General features: G+C 41.4%; 1 protein-coding gene across 3 annotated transcripts; it reads right to left on the reverse strand.

The window, feature by feature from the left end:
- Window positions 1-1,619: 1,619 nt before the first annotated feature.
- Slc38a2 (solute carrier family 38 member 2) lies at window positions 1,620-15,405 on the reverse strand. Of its 3 annotated transcripts, none has more exons than XM_004668539.2 (16): window positions 15,178-15,405; window positions 14,056-14,235; window positions 13,674-13,755; window positions 13,409-13,524; window positions 10,544-10,617; window positions 10,355-10,447; window positions 10,151-10,232; window positions 8,639-8,721; window positions 8,236-8,294; window positions 7,988-8,146; window positions 7,494-7,573; window positions 7,307-7,407; window positions 6,653-6,777; window positions 6,153-6,297; window positions 5,966-6,063; window positions 1,620-4,490 (listed from the first exon to the last, which is right to left on the reverse strand). In XM_004668539.2, exons 2-16 carry the CDS (start codon window positions 14,178-14,180, stop codon window positions 4,392-4,394), a joined length of 1,521 nt encoding a protein of 506 aa, XP_004668596.2. In that variant the 5' UTR covers window positions 14,181-14,235; window positions 15,178-15,405; the 3' UTR covers window positions 1,620-4,391. The 3 variants fall into 3 exon arrangements, with proteins under 3 accessions (XP_004668596.2, XP_045007567.1, XP_012806645.2); XM_045151632.1 differs by lacking the exon at window positions 15,178-15,405 and adding an exon at window positions 14,768-14,789; XM_012951191.2 differs by lacking the exon at window positions 13,409-13,524 and having other exon boundaries at window positions 15,178-15,404.
- Window positions 15,406-25,489: the final 10,084 nt, after the last annotated feature.

Raw genomic sequence — 25,489 nt, forward strand, 5'->3', positions numbered from 1 at the left:
GAAACCTTTGCCCTGGGGTCTAAGGTTTTTACTGGTGGGGGAGGGCTGCTTACAGATGCATATACTACTAAACAAGTAGTGTTAGCCACCAGCACCATGGAGCCCAGCGATAAAACCTGGAGCATTTCATTAACCATGGTTTGTGCACAGCAGCCTGGCAAACCAACAAGGCAGGATCCACTGTTCCAGGTGAACATAACTAAACCGTCGTCACTAACATAGCATTCTGATGGAAACATCCCTCGGAACAAGCCAGACATCAGTGACCAGATTTGCCAGGCTAATGCTTCCTTCAGTCTGTAGGGGGCAGGGCCTGGGGGGGGGGGGGGTACGACACACCAAATCTGAACAGGTAGGGGTTAAGGATGGCTTCTGCCACCTGGAGGCAGATAGAAAGCCTTCATGCTGAAGAGCAACTTGAAAAGTGAGTAAATCACATCTTTTAAATCAGTCTCTAATTTTATGACACGTTGTGTTTTTCTCGCGTTTAGTAAATTCTTACTCAAAAATAGCTATAAGGGGGCTGGAGAGATGGCTTAGCGGTTAAGCGCTTGCCTGTGAAGCCTAAGGACCCCGGTTCGAGGCTCGGTTCCCCAGGTCCCACGTTAGCCAGATGCATAAGGGGGCGCACGCATCTGGAGTTCGTTTGCAGAGGCTGGAAGTCCTGGCGCGCCCATTCCCTCTCTCTCCCTCTATCTGTCTTTCTCTCTGTGTCTGTCGCTCTCAAATAAATAAATAAATAAATAAATAAATAAATAAATAAATAATTTAAAAAAATAGCTATAAGGGACACTTATTCATTTAACAATATTATGGAGTACCCCTGTATTACCTGCTGAACACTGTTCTGCCGGGGACAAATTCATAGGGAATTTGATGAGCAGGACATAGGGGAAGAAGTGACCTGAGGATGCTATTGAGTTGAGTCAAGGTTACAAAACCATGTGGGTGTCTTTTGAGAAGTCTAGAAGTAAGAATCCAAAAAGAATGAGTTTGTTGATATCTCTGGGCCATTTCTTTATATTTATTTATTATCAGAGAGAGGAAGAGACAGATAGAATGCGCACACCAGGACCTCCAGCCACTGCAGACGAATTCCAACTTGGGCAACTGATTTATGTTGTCCAGTGGTATCTTCCTTTTATTTCAGCTTTATAACCTACACTGACTCTTGGTAGCCTCTTTACCCAGCCTTAGTTCCGAAAGTCAGGTGTTACTTAGTGCTACCAGTTTGGCCATTACTTCTTTTCCTGCAGCTAGATCACCAGAATTTAACCCAACTTCTGCTTAGGTATATCTCAGGACTCCTGGATTTTAACTATGCATCAAGGGCACTGCTCTGCAGTCAGATCTACCAGACCATCTACATTTGTTCCAGAAGCTGCAACATTAACTAGTTCCCATGGATTCTCATGCTCTGGAACAGGCCTGTGTCGCCCCACCAGTTTAAGACTGGGTCTTTCGTCCCAACTCCACAACATAAATTTATACTTAGAACCTCCTGGAACTTAACTCTTTCATTGTAACCACATTACATGAATACTTCTTCAGTGCTAGGTGCTGGATTTATTACGCCTCAGATGCTGATCATCCCATTACCCCGAAGAAAACATGGCTACTCAGGAGTAAGCATGTATTTATTTTAGTTCAGCTAAAACATACATGTTTCATTGAAACTGGTGTAGCACTCTTTGCCAACAAGCCACACTGGAATTGTTGGCCTAACAGTACAATGGGGGATATTTACACTATATACACATCAATTGAACACACCCAGGCTTCTCAAGTCTTTCATAATTAGATCACATTTGACTTCACTGTATTAGATCACATTGACTACTACTGCATTTTGAAACTTAGGTATCACTGAAAACTTAAATAAGAGATCTGAACTTGCACCAAGTTTTCATGAAAAAAAAATCTGATGTCCAACCAGTTTATTGCAAATACAATTTAAACAAATATTTTAAATGTTTAGTATTTATACAATGTCAAAGTAGGTACTTTGGGGACTTACAGATGTGAATTCATCAAAATGCAGTTAAGAAAAATTGCAGGAATATATACACTTAACCCAAGACCCAATCCTGACACTATATACAACCTATTTACAAATACATATGGACAATGTATGTACATAGATTATCATAAATATTGAAAAATAGGTTAGCTTTAATGGATTAATGATGTTCTATAAATAACATTACAGTTATAACTGAAAACATCCACGGAAGACAGTAATGCAAAATGAGGTGACAAGACAGTGGCTTTAATACTGAAGACTGCTCATTAATGGGAATTCACTGTTCGGGAACCTCAAGGCAGGTAAAATAGTTCCAAGAAAAGCATGCATTGGAATTTTATCCAGGAATTGATTCTGAACCGTAAGTAGTGGAGGTTAGGGGTAGGATTCTTTTTCTCTATTCCTTCCTGGTTGCTACAGTACTTTCGCCAGCGCAAGAAAGTGTGAACTCATTTCTCAGTGTTCCCTGGCAGGTCTATCACATGAGCAGCTCTTTCTGGGAATTCAAGTAGACATGCCGATTCTTGGTCTGAAGTACAGGTGAGGTTCTGGATTCAAATGGAGTGCCCAAAGTCCACTTATATGAAAGCAATGCTGTAGTTCAGCTTTTCACTGCCTTGCTCTTTCCAGATGGTCCCCAGTCATCTCATCTTCGCAGAAACAAAAATGGACCATCGTTCTCACCCAATGCAGCACTACAAGACGTCTTCCAGTTCTGTAAGGGTCTTTAACAGCTGACAAATCTTGCCTATAATTTTAGTCACATATATAATACAAGAATGCATAACAAAAACAAACAAACAAAATAACCATGTTTGCCACATTTCTGGCCCTTGCCTCAAACTAAAGCTGTTTAAGAGCCATGTGGCTAGCTGATTCCATTATTTGCTTCCCTCAACCACTTAATGGAATTATGTGTAAGATTTTAGATGTTATGCCTGATGAGCAAAGTACCACATTACTTAATAGTATAGTCACCATACACTGTAACATACAATACATGTGCTCTTAAAGCCAAGTTTCAAAGTTATGTTTTCATTTTTAAGTGGAATTGAAATGGAAGGGGTGAGCATGCAGTTGGACCAAAAACCTACATACAATCAAGTTGCACTGTTTTCCCTAACTAGTCATTTGTTCGATGTAAACAAATAATTCAGCATTGTACAAGAATGAGATGACAATCCAGTGCAAATTTTTAGAAAGCTCACTGCACGGGAAACTTGTATTATACCAGATACTAGGTGTGACCTGTGGACTAGACCTCTACTACAGACAAAACTGAACACAACTAAGCCACATACTGTTGGGTAAATCACACTTCCAGTGGACGAGCGTTTGAGAAGTTGTACTCTCTGCATAGAACAATTTTGGCCTGTGGCCATCAAATGCCCATTTTTCACTGCTGGAAGCAATGGTTTAAAAGGGCTGGCCCAAAAAGATCCAAAGCTGTTAATACAACTCTGGAGACAGATGCAACTGAATAAACCCTGTTTTACCCAATTGCACTATTTGGTACCTTGAAATTAGTTATTTCCCACAGAAATATCTACATTATTTTCCATTCCAACAGGTTGGAGACTAATCAACTCAGTCTAAATGAACCAATTACTTGGGGCAGAAGAAAGTGATGAACCGAGTTCACCAGACTCAGTGCAACAATAGTTATACTTTAAATGAAGTTTGAGTGGAAAAAACTCTAGCTCATGGTACAATTTTTCAAAACAACATTTCCCTAAAATGATTTTGGGTAAAAAAGTATTTGGCTTAAATGCCTGCAAAAAAGGCAAAGTTACCTCACAATACTAATATTCATCTTTAAATACTAATGAAGTTATTTTACAGAGTTTACTGACAACTGGTTCTGGATAAAGTTCAAAAACAAAGCAATTTCTTAAAAGTAAAATAGTGCTTCTGAGGTCTTTTAAGTATTTTTGGTACAAAAAATAATAAGTGTTTTTCTCAATGCGTATTTCAATACTTTGCTATGAATTAAGAATTGTTTCTCACATCGAATGGTTCCATTAGGCACATTCAAGTAAAACCATAAAATATCTAAGTTAAACAATGACAAAGCCAAACATGTGGCTTGATAAGAGTTCGTCCATTCTCTGGAATGGAATAAAATCGTCACTTCCCTTAACCAGAGACTCGTGGTTTTGCTGTTCGTATCCATTCCTTACATACAGATAAGTTTCTTTTAAAAAAAACAAAACAAAAAGAAAAGTTCACTTATTCTGCATCCAGAAGAACCAGCGAGGAATCTGCACTTCAAAAGGAAGTGAACTGAAAACATTATGTGAAATTTCATAGCAGTTGAGATGACTCAACACTGGCATCACATGGACTATTTGAGTTTCAGTGGTGCCAATTAATGGCCACCTGCAGAGGCATTGTGTACCCAATCCAAAACAATCAAAGCCATGCTTCCGATCATCACCACGACACCACTCATGAGGAAGAGCAGAGCCTGTAAGGACAGAGAACTCATCAGAGACAAAATACAGACACATACCTTCCTCTAGCTGCTAAACAGGTTCCTAAAGCTTCACTGGTAATATTCTATGGTCTGAGGTAGATATAAACTGTTTTTACATCCAATAGTTATTTGTAATTCATACTTCTTCAGCTTTCTGAACTTTCTCTCATTTTTTCTCTCACACAAGTTTTCTTGCTGAAAAACCTTATAGAGTTGGACTAGGGTATTCTGCCATTTAAAGCAAAATTTAATTACAAAAATCAAACCCAAGTCTTCCTAAAGTGAACCTAAATGAAGCAAGATCTCCCTCATCTTTTTCTTTAGACAGGATCTCCTCCATACCACATTGGCTTTCAACTCACTATGTAACCAAGAAAAATCTTCAACTTCTGACTCCCGCACTTCCAGGTAGGAATACAGGTGGCTTGCCTCACCCGGTTTATGCAGGACCAGTGATCATTGTGCACGGTAGGTAAGCACTCTAATAAGCTACATCCCCAGCAAAAACTGGGAGTATGTTTATGAGCCATAACTTAGTGCTGTAGAACACTGTCTTCGGGGCATTACATGGACATTGCCATCTTGAACTCTTAGCTGTTATTATCCACAGGATTACTGGGTTCATTAACATTTCTGCATGAAGAGGAGGAGGGCCTCCTAAGGCTCCAACCCTCCTGAAGGTATACAGGCAAGGCAGATAAGGTTTGTTTAAGACAGGAGGAAATCTTTTCCTCAGTGGTATAACCACTAATTTAGTTGTCCATGCTCTTGCAAGTAACCCTGATCAAATTCAGACTTTAAGACTTGCATAGAACAATTTCTAGTGCAGGTCATTAGTGCTATATATGGGGTTTAATAGATTTTTATTTGTCACCTCAGGAAAAATTCACACATTAGTTTACTCCTAACTTCACTCTTCAGATCAGCATAGTAGTGGAAAGCATTATTATGGAGAAGTAGCATCATTCCCAAATATTTCCACCAGGTTTCTGGTTCCAAAAGTGTGGTATGTGGTTAGTGAACCCTCTCTGCAACCAGCTGTCACTACACCTGAGAGAATGTACACGGTAGGGGCCCTGTGGAGGAGCCTAGCAGAGCTCTGCCCCAGAATGGTCAGTCTCAACTGAATACCCATCTTCCGGCCTACTACATACTTTGGTGCACACTCCAGTGCCCCTCACACAGGAGGCAGGCGACACTACTTGAACAAATGTTGAAAACTGTGTCACTATCCTGCACATAGCTCTTAAATAATTTTCCTGCAATTAACTTAAGTATTCATTAGATAGGAAGCTATCTTTTACCTCCCCTCCCTGATCTTTTTTGTGAAGTTTATTTCTTCACTGAAATGTTCACTAGAAACTTAAAGTGAAGCTATTAAAGTGATCAAGAAACTCAAAATCTGTTGGGTGAACTTCTGCTTATTACAAGAGCACCCATTTCTCCAGTCTCAATCATTCACGTACCCCAATTTTCTGTACAGATCTCATAGACTCTTTCTTCACTAACTTGATGTAGAAGGCAGATGGAAGAATAAAGATCAGCATGGCAGCAGCCGACGCACCTACAAAAAAGCATTTACAGTTCCTTGAGAACTCAATGAATACGGGATTTTTAAGTTCTAATATCCCAATAATTTGAACTCATACTTACCAATGAAACCAAAAATATCCCTAATAGTAGGGACAAAGATGACGAGCAAATTGGTAAATGCCAGGATAGAAACTGTAATGACACTGTGGCGCCACCAACTGAAATCCTTCGCCGCACACAACAAGTGAGTTATGGAGCTGCGGATCTGCAAAAAGTAATCATTGATAATTTTCTTAAAAATTCAGCTTTACTTAATGCCAAAACTTCCCAAGTAATTGAGAATAGATCTAAAAACAGTAATTACTTCTAAAGGAAAATGGTATCCCTGCCCCTTTGTGGTTTTCTACCTGAACCTAATATATAATTATTAAAAGCCATTTTTTTGTCTTTAGTTATAAAAAAAAAGATGTCACATGATCTGAAAATCTACAAAGCATCTACCTCTGCTAACCACCCCCAAGTTGGTATTGCTTTACTAGTGCCCATCTCCCAGAAGACAAAATCTCACAGATCTGTATATTCAAAGACTCATCCAACTCCACCAGCAGGTGATTACTTACTGGGAAAATAACCACTGGTACAGTCAGGGTGACAGCCACCAACACAGCCAAACGGACGACAAGAAGAAGAATGTCAGCTCCCAGGACAGAAGAGTAGGTATGAAGCAGTTCTGACTCAACATGTTCTACAGGGAAAGACCACAAAAGCTTTTAGTGAGTGCTTTACTCTGGGAATCAAGCAGAAAATATAACTTACAATGAAATCTGTACTAAAATTATTAGCTACTCATAAATGACTGTAAACTAAGAGGCTAATAAGATTAATTTGGAATTATGATTAATGCAATTAAAGTAACATTGAAGGGAAACTTTTCTGAATACCCAAGTAGAGATTAGCCACATGACCTCCATTGAAAATAACAGGAGCTAAATCCCGTGGTTTGGCTCAGTTTGTGTGTGTGTTACACAGTTAAAGGTGATGAGGACAGGCAGCACACACTTCTTAGAGGCAAGGATAGCACACAAGCACAGCATCAAATAGCTAATGTGTTGTTTGAGTTCTAGAATTACTGATTAAGTTCTATATTCAATTTCTCATCACAGATATAGCAAACCACAGGAATCTTTCACAGTAAAATTATACACAGAAAAGTGGCAGTCTTACTTCAATAAATAGATGGCTACTCCCACCACACACAAGTAGGAATTATTTACCATAAAATGTCAAGTATCCAAAGAGGGCAGCAAGCAGATACATCAGAAACATAGCAAAAAATGAAATCTTGGACACATTCATCATTCTTCTACGGCTGCGGCTGTGTTAAATACAGAAAAAAGCTTAAGTATGTATTCTAGAAGTGGATACAAGACCATCTAATTAATAAATTAAAAAATAAAGTACCTTTTCAGTTCTTCATAGATGGGAAGAACAGCAGGATGGCAAACAAATGAAAATGTCAGAATTGGCACAGCATAAACAGTCTGTAAAAGATATAAAAGTACATTTCACAACCTGATGTAATGCCCTGGTCAACCGTGCAGGATTGCTCCATTCAAAGCCTAAAGTTATCAGCTTCTTTTGCACAATAAGCCTCCTTACAGCTCACCAAGTATGATCAGCACCCTAATTTCTGAAGCGTGTCCATTTTTGCACCATGTGATTACTTGCTTATTTTACAATATAAACCCAAGCTTCCTTCAGTTCAGAGTAGTGAGCTAATCACTGAGGAAATATATGATTAGCTCACTACTGGGAACTGAAGGAAGCTTGGGTTTATATTGTAAAATAAGCAGCCATCCACTCTCCCTTCACCTCAAGCTATTTTGAAATTTCCAATAGGTAACAACTCTCTTCTCCTAAAGTTACTGGAGAAAATACAGATTGTATTTGGTTACCTGTGAGTTGAAGATAAAATAACGTGGCCTGCAGGAATCCCCTTCAGTCATAGACATGTTCTGTGCCAGGTAAGAAGGAAGAAAGGTGCTGTTCACTGTTTCATTGAGTAGTAAACTAACTTCCATAGGACAGGGGATCTGAAATTTCTTGCAAATCACCTGAAAATATAGTATTTTACAATTGTTAAGCTGAGCAAGCCGACGGGGCCTATTTTAAAAAGTATTTTCTCAAGAAAAACTCTACCTACCACAATCAGAAAGAACATCATACACAGCAAGGAAAGACCACTGGTGTATCCCAAGTATCCTAAGAGGTAGAAAAAAAGAAAAAAGAGGAGCATTAGTTTCATGAAAACAGGGTTCAGTAAAGCCAACATCCTCTCTTCCATTGAATAATTCAATTTTGCTGTAAAGACTTCGTAAGTGTAATGGATACAGTGTTAAATTTCTAACTGTAACATGATGACAAATGAAAGTCATAGCCAAAATAATATAAGTATCACTTGGTCAATGAAGTATTCTAACCGGTCAGGAGCTACACTGCCAGGACTTTGAAAGAACACAGACCTTATGGGCTGCACCAAAAGACTCTGAGGGTCCTGTAGCTCTCAGTAACTCATTTCAATTATCTTCAAAAACAAATATGCTCACCTAAATTCCTCAGCAACGACAAAGGTAGAATGAGCACCAAGGACACCAGCAGGACCAAATAGTCACCATTCAGATACCACAATCTGAATTAAAGAGAGAAACAGTCAAACCAGCTACTCAGCTCAATAGGACTCATATTATACTAAACAAAAAAAAAAAAAAAAAAGGAGTTTTGAAAATCACATCTCTTAAGACAGGAGGAACTTTTAATGCTTGATGAATATTTGTTCACTCAGGTTAGACATGGGCATGAAACACTTTAACTTGTGTCCCCCTCCTTGCTCTGGGAAGACTGCCAGCTGATTCATAACATGCAAAGGTTCTTAAAAGGCTTGATACTAATATAGGAACAAAGCTGCTTCGTGAAGCCAGTCAGCTTATCTTCAGCACTTTGAAAAAAAGTGTATACCAACTTTATATTTTAATTTGATATTTCTAGTACTGGAAAGAAGGCAATTTTATAACAAGGCTATCTTCAGGCATTTGTTAGCAAATACATCCAGTAAACATTTTAATAAGGAAAGCTCTTCACAGTTATAACCCCTGCCTCCCCAATCAGTCTAAACTCAATCCTCCACTGAAGCCAACTTATTCAAGGTTAGATGTGCTAACAGCATGACCCACCTTAACCCCAAAGATAGTCAAAAGGTCCTTTCTGAACTTATAGAAAACATTATGAATATACTCTAAATATGTCTTTTCTTTTTTAGGTAATAAAAAACTATTTTTTTAAGTGCTACCTGCTCATGAATTCCAGTACTTACTTCATTAACAAGGACTTCACAGAAAACCAATATTCAAAGATCAGCTTACTGAACTCAATTTATAAAGGGACACCAGAGATAACCAGACCTCTTTTTTTAAAAAATTTTTCCAGGTAGGGCCTTGCTCTACCCCAGGCTGACTTGGAACTAGAATTCACCATGTAGTTTCAGGCTTTAGACTTAGTGATCTTCCTGCCTCTGCTTCCCAAGTGTTGGGACTAAAGGTATGTGCCACTATGCCCGGCTCCCACACATATTTTGAAGTAACAAACTGTATGTATGTTAGAAAATTATCCTTTTTTGTTTACTCCACTGGGGAGAATAACATTGCTAGAAGTGTAACATTTTCATAGCACAGCCATACATTTTCTGGTTTACTGTATTAAATAAGTATAAAGATTGATTTTGAAAAATAACCTAAAGCTTCAATTTTAAATTGGGGGTCTAGGTTCAACAGCTGGAACATGTGTCAATATAGAGGTTAAAGCAAGTTCAAGCAGACGGTAAGTTATGTTTTCTTTCACACAGATTTGATATTAGCTGCCTAAAATTAAGAGGGCTTTTTTATCTTTAGCCTTCCACCCTGAAAAATTCAAATCAGCTGGGAGGGCAGTGGGTTTCTTGGTTAGGTTCAACAGGAACACTTAAGGGTATTTTACTGATAATCATATAATATCCAGGTTTGGATAAAATGTATCTAACCATCAATAGACACTGTTTCTTAGGAGTAACCTTACTTAGCACCTACCCATTTGTATCTTCAATGTTCATTAATGCCTTGATCACCAAAGGTAACTCATATTTCACTATGAAGAGGTAGCTGGACATAGCTGGAGGAAGACAAAATTATACCATTACAAGTGCAAAATGTGGCCTGTGACACTAAACTCACGTGTCACCACTCTGTGCTATAAGACCTGAAGGCTACCCAAAATGCCTTTGAAAAACTCACCTCCAATGTTCTGCATGGTGATTGATCCCGAGGCTGCTAGCTTTCCCACCATTCCAAACGCCTTATGCCCCAGTTGTTCATACAACAAAGACCCTACAGTGAAAAACACAACAGCATGAAGTGCATGCTTGGAATGGAAGAAAATCATAATAGGTAAAAAGTACTTTAGGAAAATCAACATTACTGTACCTCCTTCATTGGCAGTCTTCAAAAGGAGATGAACAGAATACAGGGAAAATATTGACACAAATGTCAAGAGAATTCTGAGAAAAGGATAAGACACACAATTATAAGCAATCAGGACTATAGATGTAAAGATAACACTTTTGTACAAATGATATTCAGTGTGGAGCTTGTCTTATCTGTACCCAAAAGCCTCAAGAACGATCTTTCCCTCTCCTGCCAAGTTTGTCAACAAACACTACCTCTTGCCTCACACTAATAACTTGCAGGTCTCAAACGATAGTTCTAATGTTAAAGAGGAAGGATGTAAGGATTCTGTCCAATACAGTGGGAGATGCTAAGAAGCCCACAGTACCATTGGAGACCTGTATTCTGACTCTGGCTGTATGCCTGCCACTTCTCTGTTTCATTGGTTCCCTTTATTAGTAAAATGTTGGTACAACTTATTAAACCCAGCCTACAAGAAGGTTTTGTGCAACTAAAACAAGGTAGATTCTAGTTTGATCTTGAGACCACATGAGCTTGTACAAATGAGAAACGGGAGAAGGAAGTCACACACTACAGACTTTACTAACAACTCAGTATAGATGGGAGAAGAACTGCTGACACTAGGCTGCACCCCTCAGTGAACACTGGCCAAGCATTGTCACTGCACTAAACAATGCCCGTGCCAGAACAAGTAGGCTATATGGAGCAAAGCTCTCCTCTCCTGACCCTTTCACTTGGATTAGAGGAGAAAAATAAAATATAGGACAAAAAAGGACTATTGGTATCCCAATGCTGCTTTGCTTTCCTTTAAGCTAGGAGTTCCTTGATTCTACCTTCACTTTCCCTCCACTCAGGCAAACAAAGAAAATCAGAGATTTATTTGTAAAGAAAAAAAAAGAAAGAAAAAATCAGGGACATGCATAGAAAACAAGCAAGACAGAGTCACATGACTTTTGAGCCCATGTGAGTAAAATGCACACAACACCGTATTCGGTGCTGGCAAAGAAACTGAGGTCTCCCGAGTTCAATGCAAAAAGTGAAATCAAGCTACCATTTGGAGTCAGAATTGTTACAGGCTTTAGTACTAGGGTGACACTACCTTTGTCGCTAACTTGAGAAAAAATGTTGGTTTAATTAAAAACAATTAAAACTAATCAGGTCCTTCTGTATCTTCAACTGAGATGATAGTGACCTTTAGAGCCCTTTCTAGTCACTTTCAACCTCAGGAGTGATTGTACTTCAAAAGGTCAGCTAGCCATTTCAGGAATTGTGGTAACAAGTGGCTTTGGCCCATTTAACTATATACACAATGTAAACACATGAATAAAAACTCACACAATTTTGGTATTATTTAGCCATTTATTAAAATGGTTAATCAAACACATTATTAGCTCCTACGGAATTCCAAAAGTTCAAGAGTAACATGAGTTTTGCTTTCACTTATGACACAGTCACCATTGTATCTCAAATCGTGTACTATTAACCTTGTTCTTTTTCCACTGTGCTGGTTTTATAGCAAGCACCAGAAAGGATTTCAAATCTTTAACGGTCATGCCATTCATGTTTCCTAGCACAAAACGTGAAACTCTAGCATCCTTTCTATGCAAGCTCCTGGTTCTTCACCTTGGCAAGAGTACTCAAAAGCCTCACTCATAAAGAAGCAAGCCCCCTGAATCCTGCTTCCAGCATTCAAAGCCAGGCTTAGCCTCGGGGCGGATTTTCACAAAGCAGAGCTTTGCTAAGGTCCGCTTTTCTTTTCATGAACATTCTATCACAGAGAAAAAGAACTTGAGTACACTGTACCAGTCAGCTAACTAAAACACACAGGTCACAAAGGGACAGTTGTACCCTCTGTATGTGTGGAGTCCACATCTGTACGATGAAACATAAAGGATAAATCAGAGGCCTCCACAGAAATTGCCTTATCCACGGGTCCTCAGGCAGTTTTAAACTTAATGATTATGACATGAACAATGGAAATTACATGCTCAGGTTATCATGTGCTCTGATGCTCCTTGTCTTGGAAAAAGGGCCATATTTTTCCTTCTTTCTATTTACTTATTTATTTTTGGTGGTACTGGCTGAACCTAGCTTTCTCATATGCTGAGTAAGCACTCTACTACTGATCTACTTCCCCCAGCCCACCTTATTCTTTTTTCTTCAACCATATTCTCCAAGGGTAAGTACCTCCAGAATTCTATACAAACATTAATGCTGCAAAGGAACAGCAGCTAGTTCTAACTGGGCAACTAGAGGGGAAAACATTTAAAAGTAGGCCCTTATTTAAAAATTCATTTGGCAATCACACTGATCTGGGAAAAAGCAGTTAAAAAAAAAAAAAACACATATGAATTGCTTTTTAGCAACCAGAAAAATGTGACTCATTTGTCCTAAAGCAAACTTGTTCTAGGCTAGATAAATATCACCACACCTTATAGTTTTCTTTTCCTCATGTATGTTAAGGGGCCACACGTCCTTGGGGAAGACTTTTGTTCATTAATGAAACCCATTTAGAAGCACTTCACTTAATCTAATTTTTTTTTGTCTTCTGTTCTTTCCAAAACAAAGTTTATAGTTACCCTTAACTTACCAATAGTCTTAAAAAAAAACAAACAAACTATCAACAACCCCCATTAGAGATTTTTTTTTCTGTTAACAAGTTCCAGTGGCTTTAACAAAAGACTGGGCTTGTCAGTATTAGTGTTGTTGCCTTATCTGACTGGCTTTCTCGGCATTGTGCAATATCTAAGTAGAATGGAGAGATTTCCGAGTGCCTCATACTTCTAACTTTAGATAATTGTAAGTTCTGTTTCTGGAGCCAAAATGTTTTATCATCAATATTAGCTGCCCTGCATGGCAGACTCACTACTTACACATACTTACATAAAAAGAGCAATTCCAGTATTAGCCATGGCATAAGAAAGCCCAAGGATTCCACTGCCCACAATCGCATTGCTCAGATTAAATACTGACATTCCAAAGGAAGTAGTACCTGGATGCTACATAGAGGGAAAACGATAACCAAACATATAACAATAATTAAATGGAGAAAACCAGCTTTGGGCAAGTTAGATTTGAAATCTAAAAGTAAAACTATTCTTTTACTCCATAAAGCCAGACACACAAAAAATAATAATCTGTGACTTACAAAGTCTGTTTCATACTTCTTCTTCCCCAAATTTGATTCAAGTAAAAAGTTCTGGTTTTCAGGATCCACATCAGCATAATGGCTACAAAAAAAAAAAAATTTAAATACATGATTGCAAACCGATTGAAAGAGACATGCATTCCGATGCTTCAATGTATGTGAAATAGAGCCCCCCCCTCCACCGCCACAACCCTTTTAATGTATAAACATTAACAAGGAGTTGCACAAGGCTAAGACTTCCAGAGACTGTCGTTGCAACAACACAACTAGGTAACTCTGAATGTTCTGCCCTCCAAAAGCGCCGGTGGGAGTCAGCCCCCAAGCAACCCTGCTGCTGTCTTAATGTTTTATTTTTTTCCCTGAAGCACACAACTTCGCCCACCTTTTCAGAGCGGCTTGCTTGGTGGGGTAGGAATAGTTGAAGTCGCTGTTGGAACTGTAGCTGCTGCTGTCCTCATCCGGGGAAATGTTGAACCTGACCATTTCGGCCTTCTTCATGCTGAGCATCCGGAGGCAACGGGGCTCCTTTTGTCCTTGGCGGTGCACCGGCCCTCGAGGCTGCCTGCGAAGGTAGAGGCGGCGCGTCAGGACCGCAGCGCCCGCCCCGATCACGTGACGCCGCCGGGCGGCGCAGCGCGGCTGATTCATCCCCCGCCAGGCGAGTGGAAAAGTACCAGCCGTGCGCGAGGGGCGGGGGCGCGGCGAGAGGCGGAAAAGTACAGACGGCGGGGCCGAGAGAACAAAGATGATCCCACCGCGGCGCCGCGCCCGCGAGGCCCCTCGGCCCGCGGCCCCGGCGCTTCACCCTCTCCATTGTCCCGGGTCTGCGCGGGGGCAGGGAGGCAAGGGGCTCTGCTGGCCACGCCGGGGTGGTGCACAGCCATGCAGGGGTTGGCTCGCGTGCATGCTCCCAAGGCGCACAACCCCGTCTCCAGCGTGTGCAATGGCCACGGCCGCGGGGCCCCGAGCCCCCAGACGCGAAAAGCCTCTGCGGCAGCTCGCGAGACCACGAGGCGCTCCAAGCGTTGCCCCGACCCGGGGCCGGGCGCGCACACGGTTTGTTTACCCGCGCACGCCCGTGCCCTCTTACACACCCGGCCACGGGCACTTGGCCCGCCGGCCCCTCCTAGTCCGGGAAAGGAACTGATGCAATATCGATCGCCGATTGTCAAACCTTCCCAGCCCGGGCTCCCCACGGGAATAAAAATGACCCGGTACCCACTGGAATAGAAAGCCCAAGCCCACCTCCGCCACACCCCGGATTCCTGGAGTTAATTATTTTTATGAATGCAAATCAGTCACAAGACCGGGCTTGCCGCAGAGGAGCGGCGGGCTCGACTCCCCTCCCCTCCCCCTAACGGAAGGATGCGGCTTCGCGCCCAGCGGACGCGGACGCCGCCCCCGAGCCCCGAAGCAGGCCGGCCGGGGTATGGGGGGGACGCGGACCGGAGGGATGCCCGCGCTGCCGCCCCTTCCCCGATCCCTCCCGGCGCCCCCGCCTCACCTCGGCTCTCCGCTCCTGCGCCCGGGAACCTTGGGAACGTCTCGAGCGGGCTGTCCCCGTCACACAACAATCGTAAAGAAAAAAAAAAAATGTTTCTAATTCTCTCAAATCCAACAACAGACGGAAAAAAAAATTTTTTGAATGACAGAAGAAAAACAAGTGGCGGATGGCGGCCTGGGTGGTGGGCGCGGGTCGAGTCGGGGGAGGCTCGGGACGCGTGGTCGGCGCGGGCGGCGGGCGGCGTGGCGCGGTGCGGAGCTGCCCTGCGAGCGCGAGTTATAGCGGCTCGGGCCGCGTCAGTGGGCGGGGCCGGCCTCCGCGCTTAGTGTATCAACACCACCTGGGTCCCGCCCCCGCCCCGCCCCGCCCCGCCCCGCCCCGCCCCGCGCGCCCCGCCGAGCCCGCGCTCCGGCCTGCGCCGGCCGGCGGCCCACGTCTCGCGGACTTCCTCTGCGGCCACTTCAGCCCGGCTCAGCGCCCGCTGTGTTCTCGAGGGGTCACCTCGCCTCGTCCATGCCACCCCCTGGCATCGCGTTTTGGAGACGCTGCCAGGATGTGCAGGACGCAGACTGCCGCCGCCCACGTTTACAGTGGGGTTTTCTGGGGCAAACTTGGGCCAGGGCGGCCACGTTGCGCTGAGGGTCGGGTTCCTGTCATTCCCTTCCCACCTCGATCTGCTCTCTCTCTTCAAAACTAGCCCGACGAGGTCGGCTATGCAGTTCCGTTGAGCATTATGCTTTCTGTATGGACAGGGAAAACCATATTAGGATGAATGCTACATTTTGATCGCAAAACCAGACCCTCTGACTGGAGGCCCGGGTTGGAGGACCCGCTCTTCTGAGGTCGACTGAGAAAACCCCATTTCCCTTTTGGCGGACTTCTCACCTCACCCCCACGCACTCACTTCCTTGCTTGGAATGCTGGCCTGCCTTTCTCCGCAGCCCAGTCCTTTCCGTGGGTGGCAGTGTGGTCTGGTGGGGCCGGCCTTCCAGGGAGCTCTTTGGCTGTGGAATCTTGGTGCTGCCAGGAAAGGAGAGCCCTATCTAGCCTTACAGTGAACAATGGCCCTCGAGGACTGAATGAAGGAATATACAAAATTGTTTGACCTACTGCTCTCTTCCTTGTGGGGACGTGGGAGAGATAGGGCAGGGCATAGAGGAAAGGGTTGGGTGTGATCACGATTTCTGCTTTCAATGTTTTCCTGAGGAAATCTGTACAGCTGCCTGTTTCCAGGGCACGTGAGACTTCGGGTGCCTTCTGCCTGTGCCAGTGTTCATGATTGATCTGCTCTGGTCAGACTAGTCACACTTAAAACAATAGTCTTTGCTTTAATGCCACAAGTCCCCTCACCTGTCTCAAATGCCACCATCACTCAAAGCCTCAGGAAAGACTCGCTGCCTGCCTTACTGCTGCCCTTCTCAGACCTCTTCCAAACGTACTGCTTTCTAAACCATTGGGGTGCAGAACTTTTCAAACCTGTACTGTCTTGCACAGTACTTAAATTGTTCAAATTTTGTTTGTAGTCTTTCTCCGAGGAGATTGTGAACTTTTGGTGGGGAAGTTTAGAATTTGACATACCGATCCTAAGATAGAAAGCCAGCCGCACACGGTAGTTGTCCATTCCACCTACATTCCTTTGTGACATCAATAAATTCTTGTGGAATAATGGTGGTGGGTTAAGGAGGAATCCTGGGGAATTCCTTTATATTTGGTTCCAACTGATAAAAATAAAAAGGCCTTAAACCACTTTTTCATTCCAGGTAAATCTCTGCTCATTCATCAGTATTGTCTTATGGACTTGGTGGTGGTGCATATTACAGGACATATTTAATTAAGAAAGAACAACACCCGTGAAGTTAAGAGTAAGTGTGTGTGTGTGTGTTATGTGTGTTAGATGCTGTAATCTTGATGTATTCACTGGATGGTCAGAACCTAAACAGCACATAACAAAAAGGTGACTTTTTTGTCACCAACTTGATTCTTCTCAGCAGCCAACAAAAGGCACATACACTAACACAGGCGCCCTCCACGCTGTGGTGTCTGTACTTCAGGCTTTGACTAAAGACATGAAACAGTGTTTGTACCCAGTCACTGGGAAGTTATGTCATCATGTACCTGAGAATCAGATTCTTTGTTTTATTTGCTTTTAAAGCTAGTATTCTACACTTTTGAAACTGCAAAAAGGGACTAAGTGGCAGAGAGTGATGAGTTCAGTGGGTTCCTACCAGCTTTCTTGCTTTTGTACAATAGGATGCAATATGAGAAATCAGAATTTTGTATGTAGCAATACTAGAATTCTGTAATCCTGCTCTTTGATTAAATGCTGCATGCATTCTGAGATGTTGTGTAACATGATTCTGGGGTGATTTTGTGTCTTTTGAGCCAGAGTCTCACTATGTGGCCTGGGCTGATAGAACTCAGGATCACCTTTGTTCAACTTCCTTTGGAAGCAAGCACCTTTAACTACTGAGCCATTTCCCCAGCTCCATTTATTTATTTATTTAGCCAGGTGTAGTGGCACACACCTTTAATCCTAGCACTTAGAGGCAGAGGATCACTGTGAGTTTGAGACCAACTTGGAGCTACAGAGTTCCAGGTCAGCCTCAGCTAGAGTGAGACCCTGCCTCGAAAAAAAAAAAAATTATTATTGTGTGTGGGTATATGCTTGCATGTATTAGTATGGGTGTGCAGGTACACATGTGATAATCAGAGGACAACTGTCCTGTTAGTCCTCACCCTGCATGTCATTTGAGGTAGGGTGTCTCTGGACCTCACTGTTTTCTTTGCTGTGAACTTGTGGGAACTTGTGTCTGCCTCCCCTTTTGCTGTCATTGTCCTAGGATAACAGAAGCCTGACACAGCTTCTGGCTTTTATATGGGGTCTGAGGATCCTACTTGGGTACTCAGGTTTGGGTGGTGAGTGCTTTGTCTACTGAGCCATCTTCCCAGCTGAAATTGGGATTAATGTCATTTGCCACATACCTGCCTTTGTTATATAATATGCATTTCTTTTTAAAAAAAATATTTATTTATTTATTTATGAGAGAGAAGGAGAATGGGCATACCACTGCAAACAAAATCCAGGTGCATGTACCACCATGTGCATCTGGTTTACATGGGTTCTGGGGAATTGAACCTGGGTCCTTAGGCTTAGCAGGCAAGTGCCTTAACTGCTAAGCCATTTCTCCAGCCCACAATATGTATTTCTTGTTGGCTGGACCAAAGTACTTTGAAAACAACCTGATAGATAGAAAGATAGAAAGCCAGCCACAAAAATCATTTGTCCTTTCTGTCTTTTCATGAATACTTTGTCAAGTAAGTTGTTAGAAGTTATGTAGGGTAGACAGATAGCTGTCCTCTATGGAACTAGTTGGTCACTATTAGCAGATAAAAGAGCACTTTTTTTTTTTTTTCGAGGTAGGGTCTCACTCTAACCCAGCCTGACCTGGAATTCACTCTGTATTCTCAGGGTGGCCTCAAACTCATGGCAATCCTCCTACCTCTGCCTCCTGGACGCTGGGATTTAAAAAAGACTACTTTTGTTTCCCAGGGTCTGTAACTACTTACTTAACCTTCTCAACTTGCTAAACAGCTGACCTTTAGGGTGACCAGCAACATTCTGTTTATTCAATACTTCCACTTGCCTAAGGTAAACATAAATTTTGAATTTCTCTCTGCTCTCCATTTTTAACTAAATAGTCTCACTTTCACATTGGTTCCTATGACTATGTTCTACCATATTCTGTAATTATAACTTTACCTTCCATTACTCCTATAGAGAAAAGCTTCTAAGATGGCCCCTGTGAATCCCAACTCCTTGTCTTCTATCTTGTGGTGATCCCTTCTCTTAGAACATGCATGGACTGGGTCTTACCTAGTTCTGTTTGGCAAAAGTAACCACACATTATTCTAAGGCTAGGTTACAAAATCAGGCTTCTGTCCTCTTCTCTTGTCCCTCTCTCTCTCTCTTGCTCCCTCTGGCATTGGCTTTGAGGGAAAATAGCTGCCATATTTTGACTTTCCCATGGAGAGGTCCATGTGCCAAGGAGCCATGACTCTGACAAAACCAAGGAGCACGTGACACCAACCAGCAAGCAGTCACATGACTAAGCTTGGAGGCTGACCCTGACCAGTTGATTTAAAAAAAATTTTTTTTTTTGGTTTTCCGAGGGTCTTGCTCTAACCCTGGTTGATCTGGAACTCACTATGTAGTCTAAGGGTGGCCTTGAACTCACAGTGATCCAGTGGATTCTTGAGATAATTGTGGCCTCGTGATACCTTAGCCAGGGAGTTCAAGTAAGCCCAGCTTGGATTCTTGGGCTGCAAAAAGCAATAATGACAAATGTTTACTGTTTTAAACCAGCAAGTTTTGGCCTAGTTCATTACTCACAATATATAATTAACAATATATAATTAACATCCCTCTATACTCTTTTTGTTTTGTTTTGTTTTGTGAGGTGGGGTCTCACTCTAGTTCAGGCTGACCTGGAATTCACTATGTAGCTTCAGGATGGCCTTGAACTCACAGTGATCCTCTTACCTCTGCCGCCAGAGTGCTGGGATTAACGGAGTGCACCACCACACCTGGCTCTCTCTGTGCTTTTACCAAAATGTACTGCTAGTGCTTTTAAGTACAAACCATTTTCCACTAAATAAAACCTTCCTACTGCTTATGACATTCTCCAAGGCTGCCATTCCTTTATGTCTAAACTTCATCTTTACACAGAGACCCCACTCCAGCATCATGTTTTTGATTAGCTGCTTTATTTGATGATCCCATTTGAAACTTATCCCATTCTACAGGATAGAGATCTTTTTACAACACTCCTCAGTGTCTGTGTGCTACATTTTGTCTAGTAACATGAAAAGATGCCACTCTTTCAGGGAAGCCTCTGCTTCATCATACCCAGCCTGGTCATGTGTAAAACAAATGCATATTTGAGTATATGGATGAATTAAATTTGCTTCTTTTAGAACATATAACCACCAGAAATTACACTAACTTTATGTATGTTTGTCTGTACTTCCTCACTAGAAAGTCTGTAAAAGCAAGGCTTGAATCTGCCTGTTCAATCAGTCAACTATAAGAGTGCCAGATATTATATATTATATATATGTATAATATGTATATATAAACACATATATATACCCCCCACAAATATAAATATATACACACACACACACATACACACACACACATACACACACATACACACACACATACATTTTGTGTGATGAATATACATATAGGAACAATTCATCTACAGATTCTTTTAAAAAATTTTTTTTTATTTTACTTGCTTGCAGAGAGATAAAGAGAGACAGAAAGAATGGGTGTTCCAGGGCCTTCAGCCACAAGAAAATGCCAAATGTATGTGATGTGCCATTTTGTGCATCTGGCTATACGTGTGGACTGGAAAATTTAACTCTGGTCATTAGGCTTTGCAGGCAAGCACTTTAACTGCTGAGCCATCTCTCCAGCCCTTGAAAGTCTTTAAAACCAGAAGAAACCTGTTATCTAATATCACTAAAGGGTCGCTGTCTTATTCCTTACAGACCAAAGTGGAACTCTTGATTTCCCTATCAAAACTGTTGTTTTTCATTATTGAGAAATCAAGTTGGAGCTGAGCTGCAAACCTCCTCTCTGTGGTCCAGCTGACAGAAAGCTGGAAAAAGCTATGATGCATGCAGCCCTATGGGAGAGAGAAGTCATCAGCAGTGATAAACAACAGTGGACACTGAAAGCCTTAACTTTGGCCAGCCAGGCCAAATGAGCCAATGGGTACAATAGTGGCATGTCTGTTATGTGAGAAACCAGCTTCTCTCTAATTGGACTGGAGGCCCTCTCCACAGGAGGGAATACATGCCTGGTACTGAAAACTTAACCAAAAGCCTATGGCAGGGGAGATCATAAGCCCTAGGGAAGTAATACCTGCTATTGTCTGGCTAAATGCTTATATTATGCTCACCAAACCAAAATGTTTATACCCATATATTAATGCTACTGTGATTTTTGGTTAGAGAAGCTTCTCTTTAGATGGTGGTGACCACCGGGATGACACAAAAGGCACCATAGTGTTGAAAAGAAGTGACAGAGTGGTCAGCCCTGAGACATCTCTATCACACCTTCCAAGGCTGGTCCATTATGGAAGAGAATGTAAGAGCCAAAGGAAGGGTAGGACTGCTTACAATGCAATCTTCCAGACACAAAGTGACCAGGATATCCATGACCTCAGAGTGCCTGGTACTACTCACATGAGGCCCTCCTAATAGGAGGAAAAGATGATGACACCAAAATAAAAGACAAACTAATTGAAGGGGGAGGGAATATGATGGAGGGTAGATTTGTGAAGGGGAAAGTGGGGGAGAGGAGGGAATTATCATGGTTTATTATCTGTAATTATTGAAGTTCTCAATAAAAAAGTTAAAAAAAATAAAACAAACCTGTCCCTTTTCTAGTCTTTCCAATTTAGAACAATGACACCATGATGCATAAAGGAGCTTAGGCCCCAAACCAGAGCACTATCTTGGATTCTCATCTAGAGCCCTCATTCCTCCCAATCCATCAAGTGTCCAGAGCTCTGCCTCCAACTTTATCTCCTCTCTGCTACTTTTCACCACCTGCACTGCTCTGACTCTGGCGTAAGTGCTTGTTAACCTTGCCCTGCTTCATGGCCTAACCTGTGGGCAGGCTTCCTTTCTTGATGCTCATAGTCTATTCTCAGCCCAGCAGTCAGAAAATCTCAGAACATAAGCCAAATTCCTGTTTAAAGGGATAAAAGATCTCCCCTACTTAAATCCCTCCAGTGACTTCTAATTACAATCAGAAGAAAATCTATTCCTTGTATACATGGCCTTACCTGGCTGTGCCCTTTGCCAAACTTCTCAACTTTTTCTCCTATCACTCTTTTCTCCTTTTCACAGAGTATAAGCACATTGATTCCCCCCCCCCCATTTTCTATAAAACATATCCAGTTGTTCCCTTTGCAGAGTTTTTGTACTTCTTGTTCTTACCTCCCTGTATTTTGTGGCAGCATTTTTGTCACTCAGATATCAGTTTGAATGCCACAGGCTCAAACAATTTTTCCTAAGCATTCTAGCCAAAGTTTGCACTCACACTTAACCTCCATTTCAACATGGTCCTAGTTTCTTTTTCATTTTTCTATGAAATGAAAACATGTTGCTTACTTTATGTTATTTGCCTACGATCTTTTCCTTTGCACAGCTTCCCTTTCAAATCCCTCCTTGCCATGTTAACTTTGTGCAGGGAAGACTGTTGTTTTTGTTTGTCATTGAACCTTCAGTACCTTGTACCCTGCCTGATACATAAGCAGACAGTAAGTAGCAAAGTGTTTGCCAAATTCATACATCCAACTTTTTCCCTTAGTGCCTAGCACACAAACCCTGAATAAATGTCTGTTGCAATGGTTCTGTGATGGAAAAGGACATTTTTTTTCTATTAGCCACAAGCATAAAAATACTTTCTTTTCTTAAGTTTTATTTTTATTTATTTATTTGAGAAAGAGAGAAATAGGCACATAGAAAGAGACAGACAGAGAATGGGCATGCCATGGCTGCAAACAAACTCCAGATGTGTGTGCCCCCATTGTGCATCTGGCTTACATGGGTACTGGGGAGTCGAACCTGGGTACTTTGACTTTGTAGGGAAATGCCTTAACCTCTAAGCCACCTCTCCAGCCCTATAAGAATGATTTCTAAGTCTTGCTTTCTAATGGGTTTGTTTCACCTAATTAAATGACAACCTGTTTTCCCTGTCGTAAGACAATGTTATTCAAAGTTCAAGTTTGAACATAGACGTTATAGAAAGATGAATAATCAAATTACTTTTCCTCTCTCCGTGTTCTTTCACATAATATCCTTTCCTTTGTTCCCACGAATCCCATATTTTCTTATTTAATTTTTAACTTGTCAAAATTGTATATGTTTATTAAATGCAACTTATTTTGAAATATACACATAGTAAGATGATTCAACAAAACTAATGTACACATTAACCTCACACACTTAATTTTTTTTGCAGTGAGAACATTTAAGATCTTAGAATTTGCAAAATAAAATGTACGACTTTTAGTTATTGTCTTCATGATGTAGACTCTTAAACCTATTCCTCCTATCTAAATGAAATTTTGCATGCTTCAACTAACATCGCCACAAAGCCCCATTCTTCCAGCCCCACTCTTCTAATCCATCTGAGTTCAATCACCCTAGATTTCACATGTGAGACCATATCTCTCACATGTAAGAGAGACTGTACATTAACATATATCTCAAATGTAAGACTACATTAACATAGATCTCACATATGAAACCATACATTAATACAGATCTCACATGTAAGAGAGACTGTACATTAACATAGATCTCCCATGTAAGGCCATATATTAACACAGATATTACATGTAAGAGATATAGATCTCATATGTAAGTGAACATAGATCTCCCATGTAAGGCCATATATTAACACAGATATTACATGTAAGAGACATAGATCTCATATGTAAGTGAAGCTATATATTAACACATATCACATGTAAGAGATATGGTACATTATCAGAGATCTCACCTGTGAGACCATATATTAACATAGATCTCACATGTAAAACTGTACATTAACATAGATCCCACATGTAAGAGAGACCACCTGGGGCTAGTCTTTCTGTGGTTGGCTTATTTCACTTAGCAAAATGGCTTCCACTTTATCCATGTTGTCATAGTCTAGATTTTCTCAATGTAAATCTCTCCTAGGTCCATTAACACATTCCTTTGTCAATTCTTTTTTTTCTTTCTAATCAATTTGTATGTTCTATTTTTGGATCGTGTTTAGGGTTTCTTCTTTGAGATGGCTCCTGAGCCTAATGTGACTGACTCTGAGCCCTTCGCTGGCTTGGGTATGTATGCTTATTTGGGCTGAAAGATTCTCTATTAGACATCAATTGCTGTGTAACAAATTATCCAAAGTTTACTGGCTAAAAATATCAGTAATTTATATCTTTCAAAGTTTCTGCCAGTTAGGAATTCAAGAGTACAGTTAAGTATTGTGGCTTGGGGTTTTCTATGAAGTTGCAGTCATTTCAATCTGGACTGTAACTCCATGCTGGACTGACTACGCAGGGTTGGACAGTCTGCTTCCAGGATCACTAACTCACAAGGTGGCAAGCTGGTTTGTTTTTTTTCTAAGAAGCACTTCCATGAGCCTCATATCCCTATGATAGGATATGACTATTGACTTTTCCTAGTGCAAATAATTGGAGGGAGATTAAGACAGAAGCTGCAATGCCTTTATGAACTAGCCTTCAAAGACATTTTCTCACATCTGTCATATTGTTTTAGCCACAAAGGCAAGCCCTGATTCAACACAGAAAGGGACTATACAAAGGCATGAATCCCAGGCAGGGAGAATCACTGCAGGCTGGCTACCATAGATAGGTTGTCAGCACAAAAGCTATTGCAATAAACAATTGCATTTTAAATGCCTTAAACAATCACACCTTCTGTAGCACATGGATGTCTGCACACCAAGTAGTTCTAGGTTAATTCTTGACCATGGCAGTCTCTTTGAAGACCAATAGCTCTTTTTTTTTTTTTTTCCTTTTCTTTTCATTATGACCTTTTCAGTATACATCTTGGTCACAGGCTGACTACAGTGGCAACAGGGGCCAAAGGCAGGCAGGACCACATCCATGGAGGAGGGTCTCAATTCTGTGCGTCAGCTTCATTATGAAAGGTATATCACATTTCCTGGAAATGCAGTTGTTGATGCCTTATATTCCACTGACCAGGATCAGGTGACTTACTTAAGTCTACAAAATGCATTATATTATGAATCCCATGTATTTGTAAGCATCAATATTTTGTGAAACACTTGTTCATTTTTTAAGCAAGAATGAGAAAATTATGGTGTCCACAGAAACCCAGCCTTTAAAATCTTTTTAGAAATATTTAGATACATAAATATATATTTTAGTATAAATACATATAAGGCTATTGAGACTGCAAAACTTTCCAGGGACCCAGTCTCAGTAATCTGTCTTCTCCACAAACAAAATAAAGATAAGGAATGGCTTGACTAAGGAGCTTTTTGTCATGCTTATCACAAGCCTTCTCAGTTGACTCAGGAGTGGTCATTTTGCTAGGTGTGGTTACACTAATGAATATAAAAGAAAACAATGGCCGAGAGATAAATGAGGGGTTGTGTGACCCTAGTTCTTTCACCGAATAAACAAGTGATTAACATAAGCGGACTGGTAAGTGAAATGTGAAAGCAAAATCAGACAGGTGTTCTCACATTCAT

Source organism: Jaculus jaculus, chromosome 6 (assembly GCF_020740685.1).
Source record: "Jaculus jaculus isolate mJacJac1 chromosome 6, mJacJac1.mat.Y.cur, whole genome shotgun sequence".
Taxonomy (NCBI): domain Eukaryota; kingdom Metazoa; phylum Chordata; class Mammalia; order Rodentia; family Dipodidae; genus Jaculus; species Jaculus jaculus.